General features: G+C 44.2%; 1 protein-coding gene across 1 annotated transcript in view; it reads left to right on the top strand.

The window, feature by feature from the left end:
• LOC133968692 (voltage-dependent R-type calcium channel subunit alpha-1E-like) overlaps positions 1-13265 on the top strand; it is a 35397-nt gene that overhangs the window by 19665 nt on the left and 2467 nt on the right. The window contains exons 18-43 of the mRNA XM_062404868.1: positions 299-1069; positions 1510-1730; positions 1965-2079; positions 2184-2313; positions 3741-3800; positions 3937-4043; positions 5149-5245; positions 5332-5492; positions 5953-6090; positions 6338-6539; positions 6640-6804; positions 7343-7453; positions 7553-7633; positions 7898-8017; positions 8127-8192; positions 8550-8641; positions 8760-8934; positions 9028-9155; positions 9509-9605; positions 9763-9880; positions 10010-10117; positions 10206-10306; positions 10798-10898; positions 10978-11077; positions 12746-12881; positions 13006-13169. Coding sequence (XP_062260852.1) covers positions 299-1069; positions 1510-1730; positions 1965-2079; positions 2184-2313; positions 3741-3800; positions 3937-4043; positions 5149-5245; positions 5332-5492; positions 5953-6090; positions 6338-6539; positions 6640-6804; positions 7343-7453; positions 7553-7633; positions 7898-8017; positions 8127-8192; positions 8550-8641; positions 8760-8934; positions 9028-9155; positions 9509-9605; positions 9763-9880; positions 10010-10117; positions 10206-10306; positions 10798-10898; positions 10978-11077; positions 12746-12881; positions 13006-13169 — 3865 coding nt within the window. The remainder of the gene's footprint in view (positions 1-298; positions 1070-1509; positions 1731-1964; positions 2080-2183; positions 2314-3740; positions 3801-3936; positions 4044-5148; positions 5246-5331; positions 5493-5952; positions 6091-6337; positions 6540-6639; positions 6805-7342; positions 7454-7552; positions 7634-7897; positions 8018-8126; positions 8193-8549; positions 8642-8759; positions 8935-9027; positions 9156-9508; positions 9606-9762; positions 9881-10009; positions 10118-10205; positions 10307-10797; positions 10899-10977; positions 11078-12745; positions 12882-13005; positions 13170-13265) is intronic.

Here is a 13265-nt window from a genome sequence, read left to right as displayed (position 1 = left end):
AGGTATTTCTTTCAGTTTTTGGATGTATTTGTACTTTTCAGCCTGAAGTATTTTCCTCATTTTTTCCATGGGAATTTTTTGTGTATCTAATCACGTAACAATATAAACAGCTGCAAGAAAAGGTTTCTCCTTTTCTTGCAGCTGTTGTTTTTGTTAGATTTTTTTAAATATATATATATATATATATATAAAACTGGTTTGCTAGATTTTCAATAGTCTTGATGTTTCTTGTCAACACATCAATAACTGTGAGTCTCTTGTTGCCTCATGGTGATGTGAAGTATATTGTGCTCCTTAGCGGTAGAAGAAGACCCTACCTATACAGGAAACGTGCAATCCACCGAGGTCGTCCAACTTTCCCAGACGAGCCGGAGTGTGTGCCGGGGGCCCCCGACGAGCAGCCTCTAACTAGCGCCAAACCATTCTCCAATCGCAGAGAGAGGAGGAGAAAGGTTAACATGTCAGTGTGGGAGCAGAGAGCAAACCAGCTACGCAAACGCCGCCAGATGGCGAGCAGGGAGGAGCTGTGTGCCGCCCCTACAGAGGACACCAGTGAAACCCCCACCAACGGCAACAATGTCCCCGCCCTTTCCCCTCAAGCCAGTCCGGGTCAGCTGCCAGAGTCTCCCAGGTCAGTTGGGATGCCCCTCCCCGAGCCTCCGATGTCCGTCTCCATCCCCATCCCTGAGCCTCCGACGGCTGAGCCTCTGGTGAGCCTGAGTGAGGAGAAAACCACAGGGGCCAACCACCGCACCACAGGCGGAGGCAGGCACAGGATGGCCCGCAAGTTCAGGCCCAGTCAGGGGCCGGAGGAAGGGGCCCGGCATAGACGCCACCGGCACCGTGAGGCTCGCAGTGAGGCCAAGAGTCTGGACTGCACACAGGCGCCCCATGAGGTGCAACAAGTGAGACGCTCGCTCAGCCAGGAGAGGAAGATACTGGACGAGAGGGAGGAGAAGGAAGAAAGAGAGGAGAGGGAGAGAACAGAGGCGGAGGGAGGGTCGGTCCAAGAGGATGGTGGAACCTGCATCGTCAACCCATATGCAGATGTTGGAGACGACTGCAGAAGGTAAGACTTTATTTATCTGTGAACACTTAATCTCACAAACTCTTATTTTACCTACAATTTTATACTATATAACAAAATCCACTTGTACCTTGTAGTCTCTGTTTTTGTTCAAACACTTTTTCTATCTCAAAGCGTCAGTCACACATGTTCTCCAAACTGGTTGTGAAAGGATTCCTTCTTAACATGTGTCCAGTGGAAAAGGCTAGATACATAATCCACATTCCCACAATAACAACAACACACAGACAGTTAGATTTCTCTATCCATTGACATTTCAGATTAAAACGATTTTTATCTATAATCATACATTAAAAAAAGCATTTTATAAATAGACTGGAGCTTAACACAGTGCAGCTGCTCGGTTGTACCGTACGTTCTATAGGAAATGTTCATGTTAGATTGATATAACTTCAGGGATGTTATTTTCGTTCACATTTCAGATCTGACATCCCTGACCCTCCTCAATGCGAGCTGGACTGCTCCTGGTCCGAGCAGGGGGAAGGCCGCGTGGAGCCGGCGTTGGAGGCCACAGAGTACACTGTGAGCGCCATGGAGGCGGAGAACTGCCCGGCCCCCATCAAACGTGACAGGTCCCACCTGGAGGGGAGCGTGGCCATCGAGATGTCTGCTCAGCCGCTGCTGGAGCTCGCACCCATGACAGGTAGCGATGATTCCACTGCAGTCCCACTCATCACTGTGCAGCATGAAGGGGGATTTAGCATCTGTATCACCATGTGTAGGTGTCTCTGACATCTGAGTGCCACATTTGCACTTATCTTTTTTTTTTTTATGAATCCCTTGTACTGGTGACTCACATTATTCTCTGTCATAGCAGTGTATGTTGAGCTCCCACCATGTTTTTATCTCTCCTTTGCCACTCCTGTCTGTGTTTCAGTGAACAATAAAGAGCTGGAGGCGTACCACTCCGAGGAGACGGAGGAGGAGGAACCTCCGACTCCTCCCAAGCCCGTCGCCCCAGACAGCATGTTCATCTTCAAGGCCTCCAACCCGTGAGCCACCAAATCACATCTTTTGTTTCTGCTCTGTCTTATTTTTGTTTCTGCTCACCCATCAAATAACCAAAAAAAACACCCTCCCCTGCGCTGATCCACAGTATCAGGAGGATCTGCCATTATGTGGTCAATCTGCGTTACTTCGAGATGAGCATCCTCCTCGTGATCGTGGCCAGCAGCATCGCACTGGCCGCTGAGGACCCCGTGTGCGCCAGCTCGGACAGGAACATGGTGGGATCTTAAAACTCTTCTCCACAAGCAGCTGTGCAAAAGTGTCAGAGTTCAAATCCATATTTTCCCACCTCAGCTCACCTGGTCAGTGGCGAAGTGAAGCTGGATTGTCGTGTGTACTTTACTTTAACAGACGTTTAGCCTCAAGTAATTGGCTGCTTCAATCAGACTCAAAAAAAAATTAAAACATACTCAAATTGTATGAGCAACAAAGTGTGGAGACACATTTGGTTTTCACGCACATACAAGGTGAGAATCCCCAGTTTTGTCTGGGAAATATAACTGTGCAGTTTTATTTTCACAACTTTGTCAGAAGGAAAGTGTCAAGAGTAACCAATTCAACACACATAGTAAGTAGGCAGGACACACTGGTAAAGTCTGCATTGTGTTGCCCTGTCATTTGAGTTATTTCATATTTGTTATCATCCTAATAGACCTTTAGATAAACGCTTGTGTCACAAATTTGATAGTGGCGTTTTCTGAAAGACGATGCGATTAAGTTGCATTGCAGGAAATGTAGGTGCTAGTTTTTCAAGGTGTTCCAAAGCTGGATCTTTTTCTTTTATTTGGATTTTTTCTTTTCCCAGTCTGTCACTTGTGATTCTGATGATGTAATTGAAGTGTTCTAAAATCTGAATCTCTGGAGCACCTCTTAACCGCACTGAACACATACCTGTGAGTGCTGACTTAAGCACATTCAGAATATACTGCTGCCTCTTTCACATTTCTATAAACGTATTCGGTCCATTAATGATGGTTATAGTTTGACCTACAGTGAACCCACTCATTCAGCACCTGCAGGCCTATTGGCTCTGACTCGATGGGACTGATGTGTTTTGAGGTTTATGTCCTCTGGAGCTTGAACATTATCAATGTGTTTGAGCAGATGTATCGTGTTAGCATTACTGTTAGCATTGAAAAACTAACAAAAGACAATATACACAAGAAGATTGAGAACAGCCAGGACCTAGAGTGTCACTCAGTAGTGATACCTCCACCAAGACCCTCAGAAAACAGAAAACAGAATACTCTCATAAATATCAGTCTCCTAAATGTGGGGAAAGATCAACGATTCTTTTAAATGAGGATCCATGAATTATTCTTTGAAAAATCATGGAAAATTTTGAAACATCTCGCAATATTAAATAGACTAACTAATCTTGGATCCACCTCATGACCCTGGTCTACAAATGGGGTCCTCCCTGACTAATACCACATCCTTCCACCAAGTTTTGTGTATGTCCGTCAAGTTGTTTTAGTTTAATCTTGTTCACAAACAACAAACAAACATTTCCATGTAATAAATTGAACGTTTTGGATGGAGATTATACAGCTCCTTAAAGGTCTTAATGATTTCCGAGTGATAAACGAAATCACTGTTTTTATTGGCACTTTCTTCAATTTGTATTTTTTCTGTTCATATCCAGGTCCTCCGTTACTTTGACTACGTCTTCACTGGAGTGTTCACCTTTGAAATGATCATCAAGGTTGGTGACGGACACCAACTTCCATCTGCCAGCGACACTTTCAAAGAATATACCTTCGTTTTCTCTCCACTCCTGGTGTTTTTGTGTGTTTAACGTGTTCACGTTTCGTGTGCGTGTGGGCGTGTGCGTCCTCCAGATGATAGACCAGGGCCTCATCCTACACGACGGCTCCTATTTCCGGGACATGTGGAACATCCTGGACTTCATCGTGGTGGTGGGGGCTCTGATTGCCTTTGCCCTGACGTGAGTCACTACATGGTGCTGCCTGTCGATGACTAATGACTGACTCACTGCGGCAAATCATTTTTCCCGAGCGTACAGCATTGTTATAAACAACCTTCCCTCAAAGGCACTTTTTGCAACTTCAACCAAAAAAAAAGAAAAAGAAAGCAGTCTGCTTCATTGTCAAAGTTGGGCAGCGCTAAAGCTGCGAATGTGGAGGCTTGTGCTCCTGTACGGCGTCTAACTCAGACTGAAACAAAAGGAAAACGTGGATTTCTGTGTAATTTGAGGGAGTGTGTCATGACTGATGTTAACAGTCGCTACGATATATATATATATATATATATTTATTTCTGTTGTCTTTCCCAGCGTGAGCGTTACAGATTACTAACCAATCCTTTTGTTCTCTTTGTTGTTTGACACGTGAATTTCTCTGTTGTGAATATAGCTGTGATCCTCTGAGCTTTGTTCACCGTGTCTCTCTCTTTATGCCTCAATTTCCTTTTCTCTGTTGTTCCTGGGGATTGTGTGACTGTTGGGGCTTCCAGGAATGTGATGGGGTAAACATTTTAGTCACACTCAATGTAAACTTCTCACACGTGACGTATTCCTTTTATTTTTATTTTTCTGTATTTAATGTGTTTTTAGTTGTGTTTTCTACAACAGAGTCCGACAGGTGTCAGGGGTAAAAAACTTTGATAATTTGTAGGAAACTAAAACATAATTTCTTCTTATATTCAATTATTTATGGCATCAAATTACACAATTAATCCACTAAATTATATTACTTTGTGTAATGACCTTGAAAGAATTAATTAGGCTTTTCATTAAAACACTTTCATCACTAAATTACACTATTTATAATGTACGCAGTCAAATTACAGGAAGAATGAATTTTTTTTAATCTTGACCCCTGCTGGCCTCCGTACAAACAAACTCAAAGTGCAGTTCTGTGTGTCATTGTGTGTTTTTACTTTTACATGCACTTGTGTGGACCTTTTTACTTTAACTGTGTTTTTGTCTTTTCCACCGTTGTTTTTAAATGTGTCTTCACTACGTTGCATTTGTGCGTTTGCTGAACTGCACAGCTCATTTCCTGAGGGCTGTGTGCTTCCGTGTTTAACAGGAACAACAAAGGCCGAGACATCAAGACAATAAAGTCTCTCAGAGTACTGAGAGTCCTGCGGCCTCTTAAAACCATCAAGAGACTTCCTAAACTCAAGGTACGATGTCAGCGTCTGCCAACACTCTCCAGTCTGTTGTTTGCTTCTTCCCCGACCTCTGACAGAGTTGGTTTTCTTCTCCACAGGCGGTTTTTGACTGTGTCGTCACGTCCCTGAAAAACGTCTTCAACATCCTCATCGTGTATCAGCTCTTCATGTTCATCTTTGCCGTCATTGCCGTGCAGCTCTTCAAGGGGAAGTTCTTCTACTGCACCGACAGCTCCATGAATTCAGAGAAGGAATGCCAGTGAGTGGATACATCTCAACCGCAAAAAATGACCTTAACTCGATCCTATACCTCCGCCAAGGTCCAACAATCCACATTTCAATCAAGCTGCGCCCAATTGCACAAACTCATAGATATCAGTTCCCTTGAAATTCCTGATATTTGTCACGATCCATGAATTATTCTATGAGAAAGTAAAAATATAACTCCTGCATCCACCCTGATCCAGATCTGCAGCAAAAAAAAATTGCTTCTTTCTTGACCCATACAGAATTTTTCCTCCAAGTTCCATGGTAATTAATTAGTTCGTTTTTGTGTAATGCCGTTCACTAACACACAACATCCAACCAACACACAAAAGGACGGGGGTGAATATATGACCTATTTGGCGGAGCTAGGGAGCAGGTAAAATAATACTCTTCATTAAAACTGCCACTTGAATCAGTGATTAACTGCCGCTGGGCTGCTCTGTTCCCTGCAGAGGCTTCTACATTGACTACAGCAGAGACAAGAAGGAGCTGAAGAGGAGAGAGTGGAGGAGACACGAGTTCCACTACGACAACGTCTGCTGGGCCCTGCTCACACTGTTCACCGTCTCCACTGGGGAGGGATGGCCTCAGTAAGTGTACAGTGTAAAAGCCACTGCCCAGACGCATTATGTTTTTGGGGTTGAGGTCAAAGGTCACTGTGAATTTTAAAACCTTGTTTGGCCTCATGAACACTTCACCTTAAGAACGCCTTTTGACAATTCTTTGAAATTTGCCGCAAGTGTTCAACTAGACTCTATTTAGAAACTGCCTTTAGGAGATGCTTTTCAAAAGACATGCAGAGGAAATCTGTAGTTAGAGTTTTCTCTCCATCTGTAGGGTCCTGCAGCACTCGACTGACGTGACAGAGGAGAACATGGGGCCGAGTCGCGGGAACCGAATGGAGATGTCAGTGTTCTACGTGGTTTACTTCGTAGTCTTCCCGTTCTTCTTTGTCAACATCTTCGTGGCTCTGATCATCATCACCTTCCAGGAGCAGGGTGACAAGATGATCCAGGAGTGCAGTCTGGAGAAGAACGAGGTGCAGAGCAGTGACACTCATACACACACAAACACAAAACACAAACATGGATGGAGGCTCATCCTCTGTGTGTCTGTTGTGTTAAATGTCTCCCATTCAGAGGGCCTGCATCGACTTTGCCATCAGCGCCAAGCCGATGACCCGCTACATGCCCCAGAACAGACAAACCTTCCAGTACCGGCTGTGGCACTTCGTGGCGTCGCCCTCGTTTGAGTACACGGTGCTCGTCATGATCGCCCTCAACACTGTGGTCCTCATGATGAAGGTGAACAACTGATTGGCTCTTTAACAGCAGAGGAGCAACCTTGTGTTTAACATATTTTCACTATATAGCACTAACACTGATGAATCACCAAAGACAAACTACTTTTTATTCATATTTATTTTCTTATGTTTATGGTAATTCAAGTTCTTATACATAGACCTCAGAAACACATATTACCCTGTTATTTTAACAACATGAATCATTATTAATATTTGATATATTACAGATATTTATGATTCTTTGTTGGTATTTTGATAACTGAACTTTGACAAAAATACTTACAAGGCAATGGAAAGTTGATATTTTCACATCGGAATGAAATCAATTGAAACCAAACAGCTTTACAAATACAATAAACAAGTAATGTTCAATGTACTAAATGTATTGTTATTGGACTAAGATTGTTTTTAAATGTGTTGTGTGTAGGGGAAGTTATCACATCCAGCTAAATGTGACTGATACCTTTAGATAGGCCAGTATCAGTGATGTTATTAATGTGTTATTAAATATCAGAATCTTTATTTTTGTTTCTCTTCAGTATCACTCAGCCCCGGCAGCGTATGATATGGTCCTGAAACACCTGAACACAGCGTTCACTGTCCTCTTCTCCATGGAGTGTGTGCTCAAGATCCTGGCATTTGGTTTAGTGGTGAGTATTGTGACACCAAAAATTGATAAATGATCAATTTAGGTCTCATCTGGATGAACTAGTGAGGAACCTGTACGTGTTTATTTTCTTTTCCTGCAGAACTACTTTCGAGATACTTGGAATATTTTCGATTTCATCACCGTTCTTGGCAGCATCACTGAGATAATTGTGGATTTACAGGTAAGATTCTGCCAAGACGCCGGTCGTTTTCACACTGTTGTGAAGCTAAAATAGAGACAAGACTCAAATAGCGGGTTCTGGATGCAGTATTCTTCCCTCCGGTTTCCACGAGTGTTATGATCCCGGCCTCCAGACACAACTAAAGTCATGTTGTGATGAGTTTCGCCATCTGTGTTTTACATGCTGTCTCTCCCCTCTGTCTGCCACACTCTCTCTCTCTCTCTCTCCTTTGCGTCACCCTCTCTCCAACCATGTGTGTCCCAGTCGGTGAACACAATCAACATGAGCTTCCTGAAGCTTTTCCGAGCAGCCAGGTTGATCAAGCTGCTGAGACAAGGCTACACGATCCGTATTCTGCTGTGGACGTTCGTGCAGTCGTTTAAGGTCGGACACATGATTATTATTCATATTTCAGGAAATGACAGAAATTATATATTCTCGTCTTGATCACAGATTTTTAACCAGTTCTCTCTGCTGTCTCTTCTGCCCACAGGCTCTTCCGTATGTGTGTCTCCTCATTGCGATGCTTTTCTTCATATATGCCATCATTGGAATGCAGGTATTCTTTCACTAATGATGATATGAATCTCCTTAATATTAGACATGACATGAGAGACCAATGTGGCTCTTATATATTTGTTTTGGTTGTTTTTCATTTTAACCTTTCCTCAGGGGTGAATCTTTGATTTTTCTAAATCGGGGGGGGGGGGGGGGGGGGGTAACAATTTACACTGAGGGGCCAATTATATGTCAAACATCCATTGTCTATTCCTGATTCAGTAAAGGACACATTTAAGTAATTCTTTGTTTACTGAGACCTGACCTTGCTGTGAGGAAACTATGCTATTGCTATGGTGGAAGCTAATGAGGATCCGATAAAACAGACAAGAATAATAATTGTTTGTGTTTTCTGCAGGTGTTTGGAAACATCAAGCTGAATGATGAGAGTCACATCAATCAGCACAACAACTTCAAGACGTTCTTCAGCGCGTTGATGCTTCTGTTCAGGTGGTTTCATCCGAGATATGTTTTCAGCCGGATGGACATTTAACTTTCATTCAAAGTAATAATCTTTTGTGGCTATATTTTTATTATCTCATATTGTTTTTAATCCATAAACCACCAGGAGTGCGACAGGAGAGTCGTGGCAGGAGATCATGCTCTCCTGTCTGTCGGGTCAGGAGTGTGAGCCTGACCCCTCCATCTCCCCCCTCACCTTGTCTCCAGACCACGAGGGAGGCTGCGGGACCGACTTCGCTTACTGCTACTTCGTCTCCTTCATCTTCTTCAGCTCCTTCCTGGTCCGTCCTCAAACAAAACCCAGTGATATTCCTGCAGCTTCCATTTCTGCCTGGGTTTCCTCCTCAAGCCCCTTTTCGATGTTCCCTCTTTAGATGCTGAATCTGTTCGTGGCCGTGATCATGGATAACTTTGAGTACCTGACTCGAGACTCCTCGATCCTCGGCCCCCATCACCTGGACGAGTTTGTCCGCGTCTGGGGGGAATATGATCGTCTGGCGTGGTGAGACTTGATTTATATTACTGCTGCTTTTTTACATGTTCAGTTTTATTTGGCTTTAAACAGACATGATCAAGGTTATACCTTCATCCAGCAGAGGGCAGCCAAAGGTTGTGAAATACATTCAATTGCAATGACTAAACATGGTTAGAACAAGCTAGTTTTCATTCAAAGTCAATAAGAAGATGACCAGAAAATAACTAAAAACATTTAGTGAAATATTGAATATTCAAACACAGTGTTACAAATGCCAAACAATAATTACAGAGCTTGAAATGTTACCTACCTGTATTATGAATAATGTTTGAACTTACTTTCATTAACCTCCCTGCTCTTGCTTCTGTTTTCTTCCGAAGTGGTCGTATCCACTACACGGCCATGTACGAGATGTTAACACACATGTCTCCACCTCTGGGCCTGGGAAAAAAATGTCCTGCTAAGATCGCATACAAGGTACTGACAGGGTGATCATCTCAAAAACTGAAAACTCAAGTAAAATCCTTTTCGTGTAATATAAATAAACGATGACCTGTAGTAAAAGTTAACCTTGATGCGATTAAAAGTAGAAATAACTTCTGAATGAATTTGCTTCTGTCTTCTTCTCCATCAGCGGTTGGTGTTGATGAACATGCCCGTGGACGAGGACATGTCCGTCCACTTCACCTCCACCCTGATGTCTCTCATCCGCACGGCTCTAGACATCAAGATCGCCCGAGGTCAGGGTGCATGTAATGGATTTTATCTTCGCATTTAGGACAGCAGCTCCTCATTATTTTTATGATTTGCAGAATATTGTTTTCCCCTTTCACGGCATCAGTATAACATCAGTCTATTTTGCCTGATTGCGAATGTCGAAGGTGGCGAGGACCGTATGGCCCTGGACTCTGAGCTGCAGAAAGAGATCAGCATCATTTGGCCGTATCTTCCCCAGAAGAACTTGGACCTCCTGGTACCAATCAACAAAGGTCTGAGTGGAACAACAGAAGGAATAGTCAGTGTGAACGTTGAGGGGGGAAAAGGTGACAGTTAATTTGAGTGTGTCGGCCCTCACAGATACCGACATGACCGTGGGGAAGATCTACGCCTCGATGATGATCATGGACTATTTCAAACAGAACAAAGCCAAGAAGCTCAGGCAACAACTGGAGGCTCAGGTCAGCTCATGATCAACTTAGTGACACATCATGTTTACATCCATTAAGTGTCGGTGTGGGTAAAGATTGAGGGACGTTTGCAATTTTTTTTTGGTCCAACCTTGTGGCTGCGGTGGTCGATAAGACTAGAAATGCCCTATTTAAATACAATTAAATTAGCATGTATGAGCTCTATCTTGTGCCATGCCAGTTTTGTAATGTTAGGTTTTCTACATTTAGTTATTTAATGAAAGAGACAAACAAATAAACGCACAACCTTTCCTCTGGTCTCCATAGTGAGCACACATAACAGCGTACATTGAGGTGGGAGGAATGAAAATATCAAGAAGCTCCTGAAATGAGATCGATATCAAATCTTTGCTCTTTGTTTTATCAGATATATCTTGCACTGCTCAAATTCCTAAATGTGGCTTGAATCACTTGAAAATGAAACGGGTGTGAAATCGGTTGACTTGTATGTGACCTTTTCGTATTTATGTCTCTGATTTCAGAAGAGTAGCTTGATGTGTCTGGGTGCCGCCGCCCTGCCAGGGGACATCCTCTCCAGCACCCAGCCTCTGCCGATGATGGCCCACAGCGCTGGTTCTGCCCTGTGAGTCTGCGAATGTGTGTTACAGACTGTGTGTAGCTCTGTTTGCGTTTGCTTATTCTTGTGCTCCGTCCCGTTACAGGACCAGAGGAGGCTTCCTGGCTTTGAGCCCGATCTCCCCCCAGGAACTGTTTTTGCAGCCGATAAGCTCTGACACTAACGCAAGTCAACAGCAACCTCCGGTAAGGAAGAGGGGGAACATGAGTAAACAACATTAATACTATAACCGTGACTTAGAGCAGTGGCTACAAACCTATTAGTTTACAACGAGTAATAGAATAAAATCGAAAAATGAATTCAGTAAAATGTTATGTGGTTTATGAAGCAGAGACACTCTTTTGTTTTCATATAAATTGCTTCACTTATATTAACTGCATCTCGATCACATTCCTACAGCCTCAGTCTGCTATTCAGCTGTAATATGAATGGAAAAACTCCTGTTGGTTGGGGTTTGATTAGCAGATATTGAATATTCAAAGACTTGGATCCAGATTCGGAGCCACAGAATTTAGAAGTTTGAATTGTCATTTCAAACAGAGGCTCAGGAGCACCTCAGTTAATGATCCATGGTTGTGAGCAGTTAAACTAAATTAGGAGTTTTACATCTTAAGGAAACAGATACCCTGTCTTCTTTCTTTCTTTTGATGAGAATTTATCGATCGAAATAATTGGGTCGTACTTGTTCTTCTCTCACGTTGGGAACCACTCAAACATTAAACCTTTCTGATACTGCTGTGACTTTTCTTCCAGTGCCTTGCAGAGCACGGCACCGCTGACTCTCTGTGCTCCTGTGTTTGGTTACGTCTTAGTCCCTTGGAGGTCGGATTAGTGGAGGCGGACTGTCACTCTGTTGATGTTTTGCTGTGTCTGGTTTTATTTACTGGTCCCCTTTGCCTGCTAGATGAATGACGCGACGTTGCTCTGAAATCCCCACATGTTGGTGTGCAGAGGAATGTGTTTGACCCCTGGAGAGATGTTGTCTGGCTCTGTTTGCTTAGCGGTGAAGACCCGAATATGCATGAATACATGTAGCTGAGATGTGGATCCCATCTTTTCTTTGTTTTGTTTATCGTCTCTTCTCGAACTTCTTCCTCGTTCACAATCTCACTCTGTTTCTCTCCTTCCTGGAGGTGAAGTTATCTCTGTTGCTAGTCGTTCACCTGTCCGTCTTTTTGGCTGGAATGGCTTTTGATTGGATGCCGATGGTGATGGCAATGATAGATGAGCCCTCAGCACTGAACTGGCTTGGCTGCCCCCCCCCCCCTCACCTGGCTTGGATGCAGAGGCAGTCCTGGTGGGGACGAGCCTGACTGGTGCTCTGTCTCTCCTTGCCCTCCTCTCTTGTTTCTGTGCTCACCTAGGTGGGCGAGTGCAGTGGGGGGATTGAAGCCCCTCTGGAGCTTCCAGTAGGGAGGGGCCTGTGTGTGCGGGCCTCTTCCATGCCTCGTCTGGCTGTAGAGTTGCAGGTACACACATCTTCCACGACACGGCCTCTGGGCTGGACCTCGGGGAGTTCAGTGGCTGCATGGGCTCTGATGCCACTGTACCTCCCTCCTTACGTGCACGAGAGAGTTACATCAGTAGAGATTTGGTTTGTCCTTTGGTGCATTCGGAGTCTGATTTAGGCTGAATTGTGAGAATGGGGTGTGTTATTTGAATGCTGATGCCTCGCCTTTTGACCTCCACCTCTTCATTTCATCTCCAGAATACAGGAAAGGCTAATGAGTAAAGCATGTAAATGAATTGTAAAATAGTTTCTGAAATAAATAGGAATTTTAAACAAGTATGTATAATGTTTTCAGAGTTCTACGCTGTGCTTGTATTTTTGCACGTGTGTTTTCACATACAAGGACACGGAGGTGGCCGGTGGGTCCATGAAGCGTTCAGTGTCCACTATTGGGGATCAGCGGGTCAACGGTCTCTGGCAGGACGAGAAAAGTCCAGAGCGACTGTACCGACCTCGTCACAAAAGCTACAAGGCTGCTGGTTAGTTTGCTCAGCTGATATCATCACAGCAGTTCACAGGTTAACCCCAAGTCAAACTGGGCTTCCACCTACCTTCTTAACGCTCACCTCTTCTTTCGTTCTGTTGTCTTGTGCTGTCCACTAGTCTCCCGGTCAGATCACAAGCAGCAGGCTGACAGGGAGCGTGGCCGCTCTAAGGAGCGCTGCCACCTCCTCTCACCAGACACGTCTCGCTGTAACTCAGAGGAAAGGAGCCTGCAGCCCTCGTGCTCCTCCAGTGTGGAGCGAGCACACGCCGAAGATAAACAGGTAGGTCAGAAACACTCAGGTCGGCCCAGGGATTCAGGGACCTGGACAGGAACGACAGCTTCTCTGTGAGTCCATGTAATAGCTCTGAGCTACAGT

The sequence above is a fragment of the Platichthys flesus genome, chromosome 14 (assembly GCF_949316205.1).
Source record: "Platichthys flesus chromosome 14, fPlaFle2.1, whole genome shotgun sequence".
Classification (NCBI taxonomy): Eukaryota; Metazoa; Chordata; class Actinopteri; order Pleuronectiformes; family Pleuronectidae; genus Platichthys; species Platichthys flesus.
This window is presented reverse-complemented; position numbering and strand designations above follow the sequence as displayed.